The 16351-nt window shown below is 39.8% G+C and overlaps 1 protein-coding gene across 6 annotated transcripts in view; it reads right to left on the reverse strand.

Moving 5' to 3' along the window:
- Positions 1 to 3036: 3036 nt before the first annotated feature.
- LOC105193175 (neuronal acetylcholine receptor subunit alpha-7) overlaps positions 3037 to 16351 on the reverse strand; it is a 261990-nt gene continuing 248675 nt past the window's right edge. For 4 of the 6 annotated variants that reach the window (XM_026133353.2, XM_026133351.2, XM_011157532.3 and 1 more), the window contains 2 exons: positions 15918 to 16070; positions 3611 to 14317 (listed from right to left, as the gene is read on the reverse strand). In XM_026133353.2, coding sequence (XP_025989138.1) covers positions 15986 to 16070 — 85 coding nt within the window. In that variant the 3' untranslated portion in view covers positions 3611 to 14317; positions 15918 to 15985. Of the gene's footprint in view, positions 14318 to 15917; positions 16071 to 16351 lie in introns of all 6 variants that reach the window. The other 2 variants (XM_026133352.2, XM_039454327.1) reach the window with 1 other exon arrangement.

Raw genomic sequence — 16351 nt, forward strand, 5'->3', positions numbered from 1 at the left:
CTCTCGCCCGTAACTTGGAATTCCCTTCAGGCTTTGCGAGAATGGCACAAAGAGTATCTCAAGAGGATATGTATATAATACGTATTCAAGAGAAAGCAGATACCGCAGGAAAATAAACGATGTTTTCAAGCGATTCCTTAATGCGTGTCACAATTTACGCTACAAAACTTAACGCTCTCCTCTCTCGGACGATAAACCCAAATTAATCCTAACGCAAGAATCGCGCTGTTACTTAAGCTGATAAGAACTTAACGTTTCATGTTATAATTGCTGTTTAACATCCACCTTTATGGCTTAAACTGGCTGAAAGGCATCGTTTCGTACTCGGAAAATGGAATTAAATATTTGTTAAAACTTTGCCTCCATCCGCGATAAGTGTAAATCCACTTCATTGGATTAGTTCTGATAATATATAAAAATAAATTGAAAAATAAAAGTGCAAGTCTATGTTTATTTATATTTAACATTTTTAATATCTAAACATTTTTAGTTTTATATTTGCTATTTTGATGAAAAAAATATCAGGTATGTAAGTCAAAGTAGTTGCGTTATCTTTGGCATATCACAAGCAAGGTAATTAATATTAAACTTTATTTGTTGCAAGTATTTTGAAGCATTCTTGTCAAGACGCTAGACACGATTGGTATCTACGGGTAAGCACGTGAAGCGTGTTGATATGAGTCGGTTGGTAACTGGATGTAAACGGTTCTTCACGAGAGCGTTATCGTTGCTGTCATCCGACGGATGAAGAAGAAACTAAGATTTCTTGATGCATTATGACGTTTATCCTTGCGCTCGCGTTATGATTTGTCTTTTTTTCTACTCTGAAAATATTTTTAAGCACTAATAAGAGATAGCTTCGTTACAGAGCTTTATATATTTCAATAAAATGTTAGCTTCTTATTTAAATTTAATACTGCTAAACGGGGTTTTTTTTCTAAGCGAAAGCGATACACCAAATTTTTGGTTTTTTTCTGTTTTGAAGAACATATAAAATACATGGGAGTTTTTACTGTACTACATTAATATTAAGTTATATTTGATATAAAAAGTACCTTGAAAGAGTTGATGTAATATACCAACAGTTGAAATGTCTATCGATCGTGTTTCTCTTCCAGTAAGTAGAACATATTCTCAGGGAAATTCAATACTAGACTGCGAGAGGACTCTGTTATTATAATTTATAAGAAATTTATAAGATTGGATATTAATAAATTCGTAAGATGTATTTTAAAAATAAATATTGGAAAAATGGAAAATAAGAAATTGTTTAAAACGTTCTATACGCTGATAATAATTTATGGCTCCCGCGTATAAATTATGATCTAATAATTATTCATAGTTAATTTGTTATAAATAATGGTATATAAAAATTGTACTTGCATAGTTTTTACACAAAAATATCGAGCATTTATTTATTACAAATAATTCGCGTAAATAAAGTTGTGAAAGCAAATATCTGTAAATCTTGTCAATATGTTAACAGAATTATCTTTGACATAATATGTATTAGAATATATTTTGTTCTTCTTAATGTATAATGTATTAGAATATATACATACACATACATATGTATTTTAATACGTTATACATAAAAAAAAAATACGTTCTGTACATACATACCTGTATGTATATACCGTTTCAGCCGAGGGGGAATTCACAACCCAAAATTTTGTACACCAATGCCGATTTTTGGCATTGCTGTAAAACACTGCCGACATTTTTGTACACTGCCGACAATGTTTATTGTTAGTCAATGCCTACAATGCCGTCAATCCTATATTAAAATTAAGGCAATGTCATGCAATTATGAACACTACCGCGTGCCCATTATCATACGCCAATGCCTGCACAAGAATTCTAAAGCTTTCCCGAAGTATTCAAAAATTTTTGTGCTCAACCCCATGATCGAAAAACCGACTCTGAAGTGAGCTCACCACTCCCCAACCACTGACGACAATGCCGTCAATATTATAGGTCACTGCTTACTTTTTTCGGCAGTCCACTGCCGAAATTTTGTACACCAATGCCGGCTGTGAATTTCCCCTCGGTTTCAGCATACTTGAGATTTTCTCGAAAAGTTAAGTATAAAAAAAGTTTCTAAAACATTTAGCAAATCAAAATGCATTATAACATTTTTTCTTTTTTTTTCTTTTTTCTCATATATTTTTCAATTTCAGAGTTAAAACATATTTTATAAGAAATGACTGTTTACGCAAGAGTTTAAAATAATTGTTAGATCTCAAGCTTTATTTCACTTAATCTCTAGTAATATATACTATAATAAATAAACTATAATATATAATATATTGAATAAATTACGAAATTGAAAACAAATTACAACAATATGACTTTTTCTTAACTTGTTTTAGGTATATGTGCGTACATATATTTATATATACATACGTATACATGTATGTACGTAGATACGGTACAAATATTCAAGAATATACGATATCTAATATCATGTGCTATTAAGGTATATATTATATATGTATGTATACATATACATTGCATAATTATGTTACAAAAATTTATTGTATAATTATATATATGTATATATATCTATTGTATATTATATATTATACATATATACATATTTAATTAATTATACGATGAATTTAATCTCCTAAATCATGTTCAGCTTTCGTTCAGCATCATATCATTGATGAAGCCATCAACCGACTGTGCTAATGATGATTAATCAATTAAATATATAATTGTTTACAAATTAATTTAACTGTAGTCAGTGGGCCGAACTATTAGTTAGCGAAGCGAAATGAAGCGTAGGAGTATAATAAAAGCGCATGGTCGCGAATAACGAATGCATCAATTAATTTTGTAAAAGTCAAATGGAAAAGCGATGTAAAATTATCCTTGCTGTAAATAAAATAAATTTATTTCGATTAAAAAATTTTAAATTATTAGGATGGGAATAATTATCGCACTCGATGAATTTTTACTAAATTTTTATTTCAACATTTCGAGATTTTGCTAGAGTTTGGAGGAATAGAAAATGAATTTCTGTAGAAGACAAGGACTGCATGACATTTATTTCCATCTTGCTCGTACAAAACTGTGGAAACTATCGCATGGTTACATCGACTTGAACAAAAGGCTATATATATATATATCCCTAAATAAATGATCATAAGATTAATAATTAAATAATGGTCTCGTCAATCGCGCAAGTCTCCTCTTAAGTATCATTTAATTATTAACATTTAAATTATTTTCGTTTATATAATCCTTCGAAAGAATTTTCAGGCTGCCTTTTATCGATTTATATATTGCATCTCTCTTTCTCGTTTTTCGATTTTATTAACAATTTATGTATCTATACACAATTTCGAAATGCACTCATAAATATGTTAAAATTTTGAAAAATATGATGGATAAAAAGATTTCCAATTTTTAATCCGTATTTCCAAGTAATATAGTTAAAAAAATATATAATAAACAAATAAATTTAAATAAATGAAATAAAAGCCATCATGTGTTCGTATAAAAGAAAATAATAGCTATTTTTTTCCAATTTGTACAGATTATAAATTTAAATTGTGTGGATTATGTGTTAATTCGATATAAATGAAGTGGAAATTAAAGTCAATTAGCGTCAATCCGTCATTTATTCTTCGGACAATGTTCTCATCGTTAGGAACGCAAGATTATTCATATAGAGTTTTGCATTAGCATTTGCATTGTTCTTTCACGCTATACATAGCGACGTATCGCAGCAGGTATCGCCAAATTCTCGTTCTCGCTTAATCCTACAAGTTTTAACAGTCCCGTCTCGCTTTCGTCGCGACAGTCGCACATTTACACTCCATATTAACGTGTTATCTATACATAAGGATATCCTTAAACGCATTGTACAGTGTCGTAATCTTTATTCTACATTTTGAGCATACCGCGCGCGGCTGGCTTGTTTCCTCCGTCAATTATCATTATTATTATTATTATTAATTTACTTACATGACACCCCGTCTCGCGCACGTCACTTACACAACGGCGGTAACATTACGTATCTATCTCGTGTAAAACAGCTTGCGGATCGATCCATCGATGGTCAATCCGTGTGGCAATGTGTGCGAGCGCGTGTTTTCTTGTTTCTTTTTCTAGTAAAACGCGTGTGTGCGTAGCACCGATATCGATACATGGTCGATGACGATCTGGTCGCGCGCTTTGTGTCATTTCTCGTACTTCAACACACGTTCGATCTCGAAATAAATTCCGGCGCTTTCTGTTGGTCTTTTCTCGTTTTCTTATTCTCTTTCCTCTTTCTTTCACACATCTCACGTATCGTTGGAGCGAAAGCGAACGGGGACGCGGATTATGGGAGAAGGGAAGGAACCACCCTCGGCTTTTATTCCTGAGGAATAAAATACGAGCAGTCGGTGCGTGAGGTCAAGCCGTACCTTTTATTTGAGAATCAGTGCAGAATTCGGGAGAGGAACGACGACAATCGACATTCTCGTAGCCTCTTCCAGTCTCACCGTTACCTTTTCCTTTCCTTCCGTCTTCTTTCATTTTCTTTTTTCTTTCTTTTTCGTGTACTCCTTTTGATTCGCACGCCGTGTATTGCGTTTATAAATCATTCTTGGCACGCGTGTGTATACAATATTGTGTCCTATGTACATGTGAATTGTAATAATTATATAAACGAGAGCATCGCGGGGCGTGTATCGCGTGGCCAGCAGCTTGACAAACAATTCTCGACAAATCATTAAAGATTATACATACTACATTCGACGGAAATCAAGGAGGAATCCAATGTGACACTTTTTATGGCGAAAAACCATATACGTATATACATACATGCACACATATATATATACATATGTATATAGCCACACGTATATGTATATGTATATGTGCATGCCGAAAGCAACGCGCGAGTCCATGTTTCGTAGAAAACAGAGATGAATGTTTTGGGGACAGACTACTAGTTGCCCGTGTAACCTAGTTCAATTCCTTTGTATTTAGTATTAATGAATTAGTTAATATTACAATTTATTAACAGTTCGTACTATCCATTAGTTTAACGTTCAATGTCAATTTATATAGCATTTTCTTTCACCTTTAGCAGATTTTCCTGCTTTTCGTATGTTACAATATTGTTTTCCGCTATTTATATATATGTATACATATGTGTATATATGGTGTATATATATATATATGTATATATATACATATATATATGTAATATGTATAATATGTATATATGTATAATGCGTTATCTATGTATACGCCTATATTCATATATTTATATTCGTATGTTCAAAGTACATGTGTATGTATACATTATACACACGGCGCACGGCTATACACACTATCGATAATAATGCACCGCTCGAAACAAAGTCGCTTAAGTGCATAACGAGTGTTCCCCGCGACCGCTCCGCGTCGTTTATACGTTCGGAAGCAACGTCGCGAAGCCCAGGCCAGGTCTTTCCTCTCCGTCTCTTCCTCGCCGTCGCGATCGTTTATTACGGATGCTCGCGGCCGTATCTTATCTCAGAAAAAACGACGCCACGTCGAATATGGTCGCGACGAAGCGCGTATCCATATAAAAAAGTAAAAATAGATCGCGCGTGTGCGTCTTTCGTTTGCGCGATGTCGCTTGTAATTAGCGGGCGCGCCGCAATTAGCGGACTGGTCACAGTTATCGAGGAAAATCGCTGCACCCTATCCTCAAAGAATTCGGGCTCTCGTTCGATCTCTCGATCGCGGGCGATCGTATTTCAAGCACGCGCGTCGCCGCTTCATCTTCGGCGTCGAGTCGAAAATTGGCCGCGAGCGGCCGAATTAGACGTCGATTGGCAATTTCCAGACTAAGCCCCGTCATTTCCGGCTCGCCTTCGTTTGTCGGGAACGCGAGAACCGCTACTACTAATCGGCCTCAATTAGCCACAAATGAAGACACGTTAAGCTTCGCCACGCAACACGAAAGCGATAGTGTATCATGCGGATCTTTTTTATTTTTAATATGCTGCTCGCTCAATATGCGAAACGCGTGAGAATAAAAGCCGCGGAAAAATTGCCTGTAAAAGATTGCTGCGAAGATGCCGATTGTTCTTCCTGTAAGAAGAAGATCCGATGATGTCAATCTCGTCTGACGCGGGCAGATAATTTGGCACGGGACGGACTACGGGGGGAACTGACTCGAGTAATTCAGAGAATTCGATTATCTCGGTTGTAAAACGAAGCCAATTATCCGGTTCGTATATTATTCTGATATCTGTCCAAGTCGATCGTCTATTATGCTAACATAGCACCACCTGTCTCAACGTTTGGCGGATTAAAACTTGGAAATTATTTTGGAAATCGGAAATAACAAGTATTTTTTTACGTCAAAGTAATTATCCTCGAAGCCGTACGTGCATCGGGAAGTGTGACATTTTCATTACATCTCATATTTTATATTTTGAAAGAAACATTTTTCATTATTTTTTTTGAAAGAACAATTCAATGTAAAGCACACTAAAAAAAAGAACGTTTTAAGATATTAAAATGTTTTATTTTCGTCCCCGTCTTTTAAATACTTAAAAATGTTTTAGTTTTAGTTTTAACAGTATTGAAATTTTAAACACCAAAATATTTAAAATTGAAATTTTTAATCACTTATACGTTTCAGTGTTTTAAATTTAAACACCGTTTGCAAAGCTCAAATATTTTTAAGCGTTTGCAAAACGTAGACAGAAATAAAGCATTTCAATGACTTAAAATTAAACACTTCTTTTTTTGAGTGTAGAAATCGAGGGCAAAGGCAGACACACGTCTGTTTCAAAAATTTTTGCGCGTAGCAGAGAAATATTTCAGCAATACAAAGCAACGTGCGGCGTTTATTGAAATTATTCTTGTTGCTAACAATTGTTTCGTGTCGCTTTTGACGAAGCGGTTTGTCGTTGGCTTGGGCTCGCGTCGCCGCTTCCGCCGACGTTCTCAAGGGGTTTCGCATTCGGCAATTACTAATAATCGATTCTTATCACAGAAGTTATTTACACGATTTTTCATGTTTCAATGCGCCCGCTCGCGTTTGCGCAGCGGCGGGCGAAACGCGAGCTTCGTACCGGCGAAGGTGCGTACACTTACCCGATATATACGTACCCTTCTTATCGTTCATATTTTTAATCGTGGCGAAGGTAATCGAGAAATCTAGCCGTTCTATCGGAAAGAGAACCGCGCGCGCGGAAAATCGGTGTAGCGTTTAATCCTTTCAGTCCCAGTCGGAATCAAGAGAACTCGAATAATACTACGAGGGGGATAATTTTTTTTTTCCACTGCGTCTCACGGAATAAAAATGCAAAATGCATTCACATGGTTATAATCGACAAATCGATATTCATTCTTCATATTTTTTTAGTAATTTTTATATTTATCAATTTTTATATTTATATATTTTTACACTTGTATCTTTATGAAAGAAATGTTGGTTGCATTCGTGCAACAACTTCTACTCTACAATTCTCTCGTCTAAAGATCTTTCATGCTGTCACCTTCAAATAGTGTCACAATGGCGCCGCGTAACCTAGTTTTTGCTGAATCGGAAAATTATTCGAGACTGAAAAGATTAAACGTGCAGACGTAGTAAAGTTTTCCAAACGAATCGCGACAGGCTGAAGAGAATTTGCGCGCAAAGATAACCGTGTCTCTCCCTGGTCGGCCTCAAATGTTTCAACTTATTACGCAATATCGAGTAACCGACAAATTTAGACGTAGCACTGCGCGCGCTACGTTCGTCGTCGCGATTGTTATTCAGATTAAGGATTCGCAACAGAGCGACGACTTGATCAAATTCTACTCGTTCATCCCCCCCGATCGACGAAGGCCGATAAAGAAAGAACGTTTTTCCGCGAGTCTCAAATTATTCAGAAACGCGACGAAAGAATTGATGGTGCGGCGCGCGCCGTCGCGTCGCCGTAAACACGTGCCGGCTTTTTTTTTTTACCTTCGGTCCACTATTAATTCGGATAGCCTACGGAATCGAATACGTCGTCACCAAAAGCGTCGCTCGCGTTGCACGATTGAGCGCGGGCGCGTTATTGTAACAATTTTGCCACGGGTAATCCTTAAAGTTGACCGACGATTATTCGGGATATGTCGTGATGTCGCTTGAGCTCCGTCTGTCTGTTAACCGCGCATTATATACCACAATTCGAATATTAAAAACGCAAATCGAGGTCGCTTAGCTTACGGCTAAAATCGTGCGCGATCCCTCGCGCGACATTCGCGCGCTCCTCCACGCCCGGTGGAGTGTTAGAAGTTAGCAATAATAGTAACAATAGTAGCAGCGGTAGGTAGGTAATAGTAAGTGTAGCTTCTAGCGGTAGTAGTAATAGTAGTAGTATAGTTAGTAACGACATTAGTAATAATAATAGTAGTAGTAATGATAACCATAATAATAATATTCAGTAGCGCTAGTAGTTGTGATAAATAGTAACGGTAATCATATCAATAGTAATAGTCCTGCGGTGTGATAATAGCACTAACGATGATCGTCGCTTCCTTCGGCGTAAACAATAGTAATAATAACCACGTGACTTTTCACTAACCAAACGATTACCGTACATCGAGTTTCTAGAGTTTAATTCGCTTATAACGTTTACACGGATTCGTTTCCTTCTTCCGCCTCCTCCTCCTTCTCCTCCTCCTCCTCCTCGTCTGTGTCTTTTTCTCTTTTTTTCTTACTTACAATATATATATAATATATATAACATTTCCTGCTCGCCGTGCTCGTAATTTTACATTTCTTCGCGCTGCTTTAATGCTCCCGTTAAATTACGTACGATGGTTCGATCGCAGAGCGATCCTCTGCGTAATGCGTTTTAGTCCCTTAAACGTACAAACACCATGTAAAATTTTCTTACGCTGTATACTCGCTAGATTCGTTTTAATGAGCATTTTGGAATTAACAATGCACTACTCTCCCGCCGCCTCTGCCCTCATGTATATAAAAAAAATCTCCGATGAGACGGCAACGGAAGATACACATTATATACGTCTACGCGGGAGGATGCGGCCCGTATATTCGCGCATTTGTACCTCGCCGCCGAACGACGTCCGTCCGATTCTGAAATTTGATTTGCTTAACGTGAACGATACGCGTATATATCTGAGATTGACGTGAATCTCGGGAATCGAACGAGCGGCGCTCAGCGTTCGAGGGACGCGCTCACGGTAACACGGGCCTGCGTGTGTACCTTCCTTTCCCTGTGATATCACTATTGTAGCAAGTGTCATTTTCTCGCGAGTGGGCCACTCGTGACCGCGGATTGTGCCTCGTCCCAAACTTCCGATCTTAACGCGACGGTTTTGCTCCCGCGGCGGCCGATTTCACGACGGCGTCGCGACGCGCCCTCGGATTCTCGTCTACCCGTCTGTTTTTTTTTATTTTTATTTATTTTGACAGACCGGCCGCCAACCTGGCCGAACGTCGTTTTACTCGTATACTTATCGATTACGTGGCGCGCGCGTAATGAATTAGAAAATTATACTAAATCGGAGGACGCCCTGGGTGAATCTCCCGTCGATCGACCGCGCCGCCTCGAAATCGTCGGTGATCCGCGTACGATGTCGATCGTTCCAGCGATTCTGCAAGGTCCGTTTACACCGCAGATTTTTTAATATTTTTTTTTTATTTTTTTTTTTTAAGGGATGTCGCATCAGCCCGTGTCGAATTGGTAAGGTAGACCTACGTAGGAAAATTTGCGAAAGAGATTGCCCGAAAGAATGAAACCGCCGACGCTTGGTTTAACAAAGCCCGTTCAAACGGATATCAAGTCGATTGAGCAAATTACTATAATTATTTATTGAGTCAGTGATTACGAATTAGTTGATTTAACGATTACGATTCAATGATTACGAACGCAACTCGAATTATTACAAACGTTACAATCGTATATCTCGTTACATTTGAGTCCGAGCGCTGCCTCTACACTCTCCTCTGTATCGCAGTTTATACTTTAGCAATACTTTAATTAAACGCTAACACATATCGCGAGTACGCATCAAGTATCGCAATATATTCTGGTATATATTCTAGCTCTTATTTACTATAACAAGCAGTTATGATTTTAGAATAACGTTCGTAACGATTATTCCTAACAACATTCCTAGCAGAATCGCGTCGAGAAATCGCGTGGTGTAAACGGCCCTTCAGTCTCCGCTCCCTGCGTATGTACTCACGGAATGCTACTCGCGATTCGTTGTGCTCGAAATTGTTTCTCGCGTCGCGCGATTGTTCCACGTCCTGTTTCCCGTCGCGTGCGCCCCGAAGATCACACAATTGTATCACAATTCCTTCCCGTCCGTTCGTGTGTGTGTGTGTGTGTGTGTGTATGTGTGTGTTTGTGCGTTTCGTGCTCCGCTGGGCGCCGCAGACTTACGTTCCCGCGAAATGATTGTCGGCAATGATAGATAATCACCCTGAAACCGTCTCCTCGGGAAAACGAATTCTCAATGGTATTCGGTTTGATTTGATTTGCTCTGGCGGACTCTTTCCGCGCCGCGCCGGTGAATCGCCGGTGGTCGGTGCGCGATTTACGGTCGTCCGTGAGATTCTGGAGCGATCGACGATCCCGATCGGCACGCGATCGACTATCGTCGACGATCCAATTTCCGTGTCTGCTCGATGAACAACACTGTCGCTGCCTCACATCTAAGCAGTTCATCAGTGTGAATGTGTATTTCGTGTGCGTGTTTTCCGTGCACGTGTGTGTCTGTGCATGTGTGTGTGTGTGTGTGTGTGTGTGTGTGTGTGTGTGTGTGTGTGTGTGTGTGTGTGTGTGTGTGTGTGTGTGTGTGTGTGTTAGTGTGTGTGTGTTAGCCGAGGGCACTGTTCACATATGTACTAAACCGATCGTTGTAGGATGTGCTTGAGTCTCCCACGCCACGCAAAACGTTTACTCCTTTATGTTTACATATTTATCTGAGTATTTGGTCGAAACACTTCGGACGTTATTCATCACTTCTGTGTATCATCTTTTGCGTCGTTTGAACGATCACATATCATTCTGTCATTCCGTACAGCTTCGTTAAATGAGGCAGGGAGAGCGGGCTGGGAACAGGGATGTTTATCACGACCCTCGACGACTGTAATTTAACGTTTTGCTAAAATTATCTTGCTAAATACGCGAATTTTTGTGTTGCACAGTTAGCTCTACCATGTCAACTATAACGGAACAATGTTAAGAAAGAAAATTGAAAAGTTCTTCTTTGGAAAAACAAAAATGAGTTGCTCATTTAAATATTACAAGACTTTCCTGAGTTAACATGAACCATTCACTTGCCCGTTGGCAGTTAAAGAGTCTTATAATATTTATTTATGTCTATATATCACGGAACTGATCTTCTCCTGAGATTAGTGCCATATTAAAGTGTGCAATAGGACTCAAGTCCCTTCTGCAGATAGTAACTACTGATCAAATACGCATAAAGGTTTTCTAAATAATACGAGTTCGTGAAAAAGTGCGTGTATGACGCCGATAAACTAAACAACTTCAATGAAAAATCAACTACAATAATCCAGCGAAACTCGTTTGCATAAATGAAACATCGGTCCGTACAATCCACATGTGATATGCAATAACGAGCTGATCTGCTAATTGAATCGGTAATCAGTCGCACGCGATTAAAAAGTACCGTCTCGCCCTCGACGATGAGTTTACGTTAATGAAGCCGTCGGAGGATACCCGACATGTGCCTCAAGGATTAATTGTTTGATTAACTCGCACGAGGTCACGAGCTCTCTTTTATATCCTCAGCGATCGCGGATTATCGACTGCGGCATTACAAATATTACGTTCCAACATCCGATCGGCAATGAAAAAATGAAAAAAAAAAACCGTGGAAAAGAAGCGATAAATTCCAATTATCTTTTCTGCTTTATTACCTCTCTTCTTAAATAAAATACTTTCTTGATTTAAAAAAAAAAAAAAAAACAGCGCACAAATATATAAAAAAATTATAATTTATTTTTTATAAATTGGAACTTATGAGTTCGCGAAAATTGTTGTTTAATGAAAATTATATTACGTGACTGTGGAATCTTTAAGCCATCGAAGAGTTAGATTCACATCTTGGACTGTATCTCTTCACCGATGAACCGTGGCAAGACCCGTTTATGGTAAAGAGCGGAACGGAAGTAACGACCGTTAAAAAGCGTTCGGAAAGCTTTAAAAGGCTACTTTAAGTTACAGTCGTCGAAGGATTTAACGGAGCAACGAGACTATGCGATCCACCGAGATATAAATCATCGTCGCGGTAGGCATGGCCCCCAATTAATGTGTAATAACGTCGATCGCTCTCGCAGCGCTCGATCACGATCCACGACGGATTCACCGAGGTCCTCGAGGACTCGAGTACGCGTGACTCTGTACGGAAAGCAGGGGTGGTCCAACTTGGCAGTTTTTTCTCCTCTCTTTGTTTTTTATTTCCTTTCCGCGATTTACTCGCTCTCGTCGCGTTCGCCTCTGCATGCGCGTGTGTTCGCTCGCTGATTTATACGCTGCGTGCTCGTGCGGCTCGTACGATCCGGACGAATGAGCGGCCGATCGATAGATCGACCCTCCTCCGTCGATCGGCTGAATAAGCGACGCGTCAACCGCTCTTGTGCGCTTGTATATCTCTCGCGTGTACCCACATCCATACACACAAACGCACACATACGCACACGCACGCACACGCACAAGCATACACGCATACACCCACATGCATATCACACACATACACACACACACACACACACACAAACACACGTCACACCGTGATAATACGCGGTGTGAAAATATCTGACGAGTTTCGCGGAACACGGAGTGCTGAGGGAAGGGAGGAGGATTGTTTGTGGTTACGCGTACGTCAGCTTTCGAGCACGTGATAATAGGAGGATTTTACAACGGGGGAACGTGGAAAAATATATCGAGCGTGTGGAGGGTCGATCGCGCGATCGTTGACGGCCGCGAGTTTCAGGCTCTCGTCTCCGGAGAGAGGCGCGCCGCTAAATCGTCGTTCGTTACCCGCGGATCGTGCACGACGGGGGAAAAAAAATAAAAGGTCCGTCGAACGAAGCGGAACAGTGACGACGGGTCACCCTTGTTACAAGGCTCTTGCCATTGGTCGCGGTACCGCGCGTGCGTTCACCCTGTCGATCGTCCAGGCCGCACTTTACTTTCCTATTTTCCGTTTGAAAAGGTTGAACACCCCTGACTCGAGTTTTCTATTTGGCAGTTTATTTTTAAGTCCGTCTCGGTTCCCTACGAGAGACCCTCAACAGATCGCAACGTTAATTAATTTACGACTCGGTCGTAACGCGCGTGCGTGCGTGCGTGCGTGCGTGCGTACGTGCATGCGCGCGCGCAAAGCGACTAACGGTAATTATCGTTAATTATTATTTTCATTATTATAAGAAATATTATCGTTATTGTTACTATTATCGAAAGGCCGCAACAACGCTCTTCCGAGGACTGCGCGATCTCCTTTGTCTCGTGACGCCGTCGACTTGTCGCTCGCGCGCGAAATCGCATCGATCGTCGAGTGTGATCGATCCGCGATCGCATCAAACGACAATTAATACGCGGCGATCGCCGATCGACAAGGCAGGCGATCGATGAGAGCTCGCGAAACGCAATTAGATCCACTCGACAGCGCGTGCTAATCTCTCTTTCCCTTTCGCCTGCACCTACCTTCGTCTACGCGATCTAGAGGCAGCCCTCTAGAGATCTCTCCGTTCAGCTCGCGTCGCGCGTCGCGCGTCGACTACCTACCGGTTTCGCACTAGAAATGTTAATTAAGTCACTTAAACGAAATAACGCAGCCGTAACGGAGCGTGACGTCGGCGATCGGATCCTTGTTCCCATTCCATTTCGTGTTTACTCTTCTTGTGAATCCGGAAACGTTTCCCAGGCGTGTCCTCCGCTAGAAAAACTACGACAGCGTCCGTGCGCCGTCGCCGCCGCCGCCGCTGCCGCTGCCGGAAGTCGATCCTTCCCCTCCCCCCCGTAGCTTTTCCTATGAACGTCGTCGTGGTGGTCTCACTCTTGCTTGCCTCCCCTTTTCGCGTCTAAGCGAAAGCACGTCGCGAAAAGAAAACCGCTGGCTGGTCGCACAAACCGGCGCTGATTCCCAGCTGTGAGGAATCCGAGAACGCAAGAATGCGTACCCTCGTTTCCCCTTCGGGAAGGGGAAGTCGCGCGCAGAAGGGCGCAAAATGGGCTAACGAGTCCGTCTCTCTTTTTTTTTATTTTCCCCGCGCCTTCCCTCGCTCTCACTTCGACGTGCTCTGTGTAGCCGCCTCCTCGAATCGTGCCGGGCATCGTTCCTGCGAAGGGGAGAGAAGAAAGCGCGAGTATAACACACGACGTGTCTGACTATTGACTTCTAGGGGATTGACATTGGGGCGAGGGATTCTGGAGATGCGCGCCGACTGATCGATTTTTGCGAGCTTACTTTCCCATTAAGCCCGGCCGGGCTTTTCCCCGGCTCGAGCAATTCTGAAGCTCCGAGGTACGAACTTTCATTGAGATCGCTCTAATATATTCCGATAACTTTAAAATCTCCAACTGGTGAACGCTCTGGTGTTAAGCTCGAGGAGATTAAGAGAAATGTTGAAAAGTAATCAGGTCGGAAATTTTTTGGATCGGCAAAAAAGGGGGGAGAGAAAATACAAAAATTAATTTAACTTGTACGCAATTTTTTCCAGGTAACAAAAGCATTTCATATAAAAAATGCAAAAAAGGCAATGAGCAAGAGCTCGTTAACATTTTAGCTTTCTCTCTTTCTCTCTCGGCTGTAATTATATAATTAAAAGAATGAATTTCTCTACGCGGATTGTTATTTCACACGCGAAAATTAAAATTCTCGTAATTTAATTGATAATTATATAAGCGAGTAATAAATATTCTTTGTACACTCTAATCACATTTAGCTCGAAGCTGTCGCACTACTCAAAGCCAATTCTCGATAATCTAACAACGAATATCCGAGCACTTGAATTCATGTAATCGAATGGTTGTATATCCGGGTTAATGCATAAATAATTGCGCTCCGGAGTGCGTTCCGGAGGCACCGACCGGCAATTAGCGCGACGAAATTGCGAGATAGAGACATTCGTGTTGGCGCGATTGGATATTTTCAGCGCGCACGACGGCCAATGAGCCGAGCTTGTTACACGGCGCTTGTTAACATTTCCACGCAGTATTAACTGCGTTATGGTCATCTGGTCCGCGTCATTCGCACGTAATGATCGCGGCCTATTCAGTCTGTGCGGTGCGAAATTTACATGCCGATTTTGGTTTCTCGAACGAATAAGTTACGGTACGCGATTTAAGCGAAATCATGATTCTCGACGAGTAAGCTGTCGACGGTAATTTTGGTCCTGGGAAAAGCTGTACAGGGTGAATCACTAAAGGTATCTTAGACATGATTTTTTTGAAAAGCAAAAATAGGTTTTCTTTATATCAATCGATCTTCATTATTCCGTGCAAAAATATTAAGATATGATTATTAAAAAATTAATAGTTTACGAGATATTTTATATCTTGTATTAAAATATACTAGAATAAAGTGTAAAATATATATGTAGATTATTAATTTTCTTTATCTCTACCTTAATACTTTTATAATTAGAGGAATATTTTTACAAAATATATCATATTCTAATAAAAAATCATATAATTTCATTAAAAAAACAGAAGTAACGTTCAGAACTCTTTCTTCGAAGCTATTCTACCCAGAAAAAAATTAACCTCATCGTATGATCGTATTATCTTCAATATATCAAACGGTTGAAAAAAAACTTCATACATTGCTTAGTTTTAGAAATAATAGCATGTAACACCTTTAATGATTCACTGGTATGCAAAAGGAGCTTTTAAATTATCAGAGCAAAATATGATAAAATATATAAATTATGTTCTTACCGAATATTCCAGGAGGCGCTATCCTTGGCATATTTTGTGTATTTTTTCGGTTTGACCGGGGCAGTCTATTACTGGACGATTATGTGTGGCGCGCGACACAGTATCACCACCGTAGCCAAAACCGTGAATAACGTGAAGACGAACAGGCATAGTCTTGATTTCATAAGCAAAAATTGAATATTAGTTTCACAAGTCGAACACTTCAATAATAAATTGTAGATAGTAAAAAGTCAGAGTAATAAAAAAAGCTGTTCTATTACAAAGAATAGTAAATTTAAGATTAAAAATAAAAGATATTAAAGCGTATATGTATAGAGTCTCTCTTAAGGGAGGAAGGTCATGTAAAAATCAATTTTTTTTTATTGCATATATATGTACTACTAAAACGTTTCAAGAATTCAAATTTCAAGTCCTCATGTTGGAGATGGAAATAT

Source organism: Solenopsis invicta, chromosome 10 (assembly GCF_016802725.1).
Source record: "Solenopsis invicta isolate M01_SB chromosome 10, UNIL_Sinv_3.0, whole genome shotgun sequence".
Lineage (NCBI taxonomy): Eukaryota > Metazoa > Arthropoda > Insecta > Hymenoptera > Formicidae > Solenopsis > Solenopsis invicta.